Genomic DNA, 4,891 nt, shown 5'->3' on the forward strand with positions numbered 1-4,891 from the left:
TTTTTGAGACATGCACCATGTCAGAAGCACTACGGAGTCCTCCGGCCTTGGCACCAGCCTCACAAACTGCAGTGCTCAGAGAAGGTAAATGCCCATGGTCAGGGGGAGTCTGCAGTCCAGCTGTGAGCACCTCAAGCCTAGGGAAAGACCTAGAACCTGCTAGAGACCTTCTAAGTTCAGCAACAATGCAAGCGCACATGGTCAGAAGTGTTCCCCAGCAGTTTGCCCTCAGTACTGGCACCTCAGACAGCTGCCCAGCAGGCAGCTCTGCCCGCCCTCCGTAGTGCAAATCAGGACAGTTTTCTTCAGGCAGACACATGCAAATGCAGACTGAGCCAGACCCCAGGTAGATGCCAAGCTGTGCATACCGGGCCTCCAAAGCTAAGAGCACAAAGCATCCGGATCCCCATGTCGTCATGGCTTGTGACTGAGAAAGGGCCACAGGGTCCCATCTGCCAGGTGGCAGACCTGCAGAGGTTTCTTTGGTAACCAGGGCAGGAAGCAAGGATGCTCTGCTGGACTTACTGCTCCGTGCTGTTCTGTTGCCACAGTGAGGGCCCTTGTATGAACACCAAGCAAGTATAAAACAGAGCAGAACAAAAGTCCAGACAACATGGTTTTGCGAATAGACCACCCACCCTCCCCCCTCCCCCCAGGATTTTTTTTTCTTTCTTATTTTTTTTTTTTTAAAGCACTGGCTGTTCAAAGCTCAGGCAAACCATGCAGATTCCTGTGTGGTCGAAGGATGGCTCCCCCTTCAGGACACCACAGACGGGGAGTGACTATGGCTGACCATGTGGGCAGTGGGGCTGGCTGGCTGGCCCCTGCGTGAGGCTGACTCCGGGCTGCTGGATGCGCTGTCCTTGGCCGCTTTGATCTGAAGCCATGTGTCACCTAGTGCTTTGGCGAAGTGGTCGTCCACAGAGCCAGTGATGGACACCGAGTTAGGCGCTGGCTCGGGCTCCTTGTAGTTCTTGCCCAAGCTCCGACGGAAGTGCTCTTCCACCACGGGGTCACAGGTGGCAGTTGCTGCAAAGGAGGGGACAGAGGACAGAGAGCTGCAGCAGTGGATCCAGTACCCCAGTCAGTGATACTTAACCACACCATTAAAGTATAAAGCCAGAGAGTCTCTGTGGCACTAAATAACAATGGTGGATCCTGGAGCCCAGAGGGGCCAGGGACAGAGGTTCTTTTCTCCATCCCACCTGAATGAACCGTGGCCAACTCAAGGTGCACACGCACTCTAAAACAGTGTTCTTAAACTCAACACTAAGTAAATTTTAGGAAGAGAGCTTATAGCCCATAGCTTAATCCAGGGTTCCCACATGCCACAGGCTATAGGGGAGAACTCACCACTGGGTGGTCTCCGGTAGCTGGCGGACCCAGGCGCAGAACAGCCACTGTGTGCGATGGGACAGTGAGAGAGATTGCAGTTGCGGGCGCCCGCGGATGCACAGGTAATCACGGAGGGCCGGTTCTGTGGGAGGAAGAACAGGTCAGCTCCTCATCCACTGGGCATTGCTGCCAGCGAGCCCAGCTCCTCTTACGGGGAACTTCCCTGCATTCAGCTGCATCTCGGGCCCTCTGTGCTACATAACAGCAGGTCTAGAAGGGGAGACCAGAATGGAGTGGGGTCCCCCTTCTCCTGCATCCACAGGTGATCCCCCCAACACATAGCATCTCCTAATTGCCAGGTCCCTTCCTCCCTAACCAGAACCCTAGGAATCAATCACATGGCCCAGAGGCTCAGAGTCCACCAAGGGTCACACAGAGCCACCGCCCACCCCACCCCCCTAATGCTGCCTCTGTGCTTTAAAAGTCTCTTACTACAGTTTTTGTCAGAAACCTTACCCTTTCGCTGTCTCTGGGGCTTTCTGTGTGGGGCTGAAGCCTTGCACACACTAGGCAAGTGCCCATGACCTCAGCCTCCCTCTACCCCTCTTGCTCTTTGTGCAAGGACTTATGAAGTTGCATCAAACTTATAATCCTCCTGCCTCGGCCTTCCAAGTAGCTGAGATTATATGCCTATACTATCAGGTCTAGCCTTATTTTTTAAATAGCAATAATTTTATTTTCTTTTAGTAGAAGTAGTAGTAGTAGCAATAACAACAACAACAACAATAACAGCCTGTGTCCTAATCACAGGTCTTTGACCACTGACTTTACAGGAGCCCCAAGCAAACCACTGACATTTAACTTAGGCCTTAGGAAATCGTATGGGGTAAGGACAGGCCTCTCAAGAGGATTGCTACATTGACCATGAGGAACGGAGTGCCAGGGAAGATGGGTGCGCAAGCCAGGGCCAGGCACCCATCTGGATCAACCCTGCACTGTGCAGAGTCGAAGCCAAAGGAATGAGGGTACCAAGGTCCCCTCACTTCAGGACTTCTGCTCGGGGTTCCCCATGGAGCTCTTGATCCTCAACATCCAGCCTGATATGGCCACCTCCAGATGAGAGCTGGCCAAGCTGCTTGACATATACACACCTGCTGCCGCTCCACAGCTGACCTGCCTGTGTCACTGCTGTTCTTAGTCAGGGCAAGAGGCTGCTCCATGAGGCTGGGGAGGGATGTGTACAGGTGGCTACCATGCAAGCTCACAGCGGGGGCTGCAGCCCGCTCCATAGGACTGCGGCTCCGTTCCCGGGGATCTCTGCGGCAGTCTCCATTGACAGTCTTATTCCTGAAAGACAGGGCGATGCTCAGAGGGGGATGACTGGCAAAGGGGGCCCTGGTGAGGAGCCATGAGCTTTCTCCTAGATGTTACCATGACATTCCTACACTAACACTAAGGGCAGGACCAACAGGTGAGTTGAGGAACCAGGCCCTAAGTCTAGGAGAGGCACCTGTGGGCCGTGTGGTCTCCCTCCTTCCCTGCTGGCAGACACTTAGCAGGGTTGCCTGCCTACATACAAGATCTACTTCATGGTCAGCTTGGCCACAGTTGGTCATGGAGGAAGGATGGGAATGCTGATGACCCAGAGCAGTGGTGCAGTTCTACACGCCAGTTCTGGAGTGGGACCACAGTGATGTCTGTCCCTAAGCAGCAGAGGCCATTTCTACCTCTGTCCAGAGAGGGCACTCATGACCAGTGGCCTCTCCTCCTGTATGGGTCTGCTTCTCTTTAGTGTATAAGATGGCAGCCAGTGGGCAGCACTTACACCCAGAAACCACAGTAGCAGACACTGCAGAGGACAGCAGCTCCCCTGAGCTGTGAGTGCCTGCACATTCAGCAGATGCCCCATGGACCACAGGCCAGCCGCTCAATGCTGCCTCCTCTACAAGGGCCTATATAGAGTGTCAATACAACTATGGCAAGAGAACCCGCAAGGCCCAGCATACACAAAGTGTTCCAAGCTCAGCTCTGTCCTCCCTCCATCCACTGATTCTAGAACCCCCTGGGGTCTGTTCCCTCTTTAACTGCCAGAGCAAACCTGTTCAACTTTAAAATTGAAAGGAAAATGGGAGATGGTTCCCGAGACTTTTGAAAATTTTAGGTTATTCTCTAACCCCTGCTTAGGCCCCTGTTTAGGCCCCTGCTTGGCCTGTTCTCTGCCATCAGGGAAGCAGGTCATTGTGCGCTCCGGCTGTGAGCAAAAAGCAGCCATGCCTGTCTGCTGGGCCAGCCAAATGCAACACCACCAAATGTCATACCACACATGTGTCAGCCACACCTTTTATTAGTGGCCACTTAACTTTCGATTGTAAAAAGTAACATTGCACATCCTGGGTTCCCAGTATCCCCTTTTCCTACTGGTGGCCTCCTGTAAAACTACCCTGCAGGATACTGACACACCCACTCAGTAGCCATATCGTCCTGTCACTTCCCTGTGTTCATTTCAGAGCCACCTTCCTAAGCAAATCTGACCTTACAGAGAGAGCTCTCATTACATGTCAGCAGCCAACACCTCTTCCATTGACCATTCCAGACTGCTTTCCATGCTCACCTCTGGCTCTTGCCGCAAAACATTCATAGCCACTTGTGGTCCTCAAGGAGGCTGCAGCCACACTGTGCTTCTCTGAATATGCACTGGCCCTGAATTCAGTGCAGCCCTCAGGGCAGAAGCCACCACACCACTGCTGGTCACTTCTGCCTGTCCTACACTAGCACTGAAACCATAGGGGAGATGGAATCCTGCCCGCCCTGAGCTGCAGACCATTTGCACAGGGAAAGGAGTACAGAACTAGGGGTGGGCAGACTTCTGGGGAACCAGAGCTGGCCTGTGGACCACAGTGCATCCACAGCCTTCACACGATTCTACACTCACAGGGGCTTGAGCAGCAGACCTAGCACAGACAGGAAATCCCAGGGAGCATCATAGTTCCCAGAAGACCCTGCGGCAGGAAATGGGTACAGAAGAACCCAACATAATGAGGGCTGGGGGTCTGAGGAAGACAACATAAGAAGGGATGGCAGGGAGACTCAGGCAAGCTAACATTACTTGTCCCTTTATTTAACCTCAAGGTCACCAGTCCTTATCACCTCCTACCTTCGATCCCCACAGCTTTTTCACATGGGCAAGCACCAACCCCAATGATGAGATGCACAGAGACCAGAATTGGGTGGTACCAGGAGGAGCCTCCAGGACTATGGCTAGGAAATCAGTCAACTGGCACTGGGCATGGTACATCACACAAAATACCACGAAACACAGAGCAAGCCCTGGGAATGTGCTAGTTAATTTTAGTAAAATTACACATCACTTCATTTCCAGCTCATTTTCCTGGTTCCTGGAGCTTAAAGACAGACATTGTTTTCCAGGTCCCTCCCCCTTTGAATGAATCACAGCCCAGAGCGTCCTGTGCCGTCAGGACGCTGACCCAAACCACACACATCCTGCAGCTCCTTAAAGACCAAGTTGGTGGAAAACAAAACAAAACAAAACAAAACA

The 4,891-nt window shown here is 52.8% G+C and overlaps 1 protein-coding gene across 8 annotated transcripts in view; it reads right to left on the reverse strand.

Annotated features, from left to right (window-relative positions):
* Vgll4 (vestigial like family member 4) overlaps positions 1-4,891 on the reverse strand; it is a 116,662-nt gene continuing 111,771 nt past the window's right edge. For all 8 annotated transcript variants that reach the window (XM_031382981.1, XM_031382982.1, XM_031382985.1 and 5 more), the window contains 3 exons: positions 2,487-2,682; positions 1,354-1,477; positions 1-1,029 (listed from right to left, as the gene is read on the reverse strand). In XM_031382981.1, coding sequence (XP_031238841.1) covers positions 758-1,029; positions 1,354-1,477; positions 2,487-2,682 — 592 coding nt within the window. In that variant the 3' untranslated portion in view covers positions 1-757. The remainder of the gene's footprint in view (positions 1,030-1,353; positions 1,478-2,486; positions 2,683-4,891) is intronic.

The sequence above is a fragment of the Mastomys coucha genome, unplaced genomic scaffold, assembly GCF_008632895.1.
Source record: "Mastomys coucha isolate ucsf_1 unplaced genomic scaffold, UCSF_Mcou_1 pScaffold20, whole genome shotgun sequence".
Classification (NCBI taxonomy): Eukaryota; Metazoa; Chordata; class Mammalia; order Rodentia; family Muridae; genus Mastomys; species Mastomys coucha.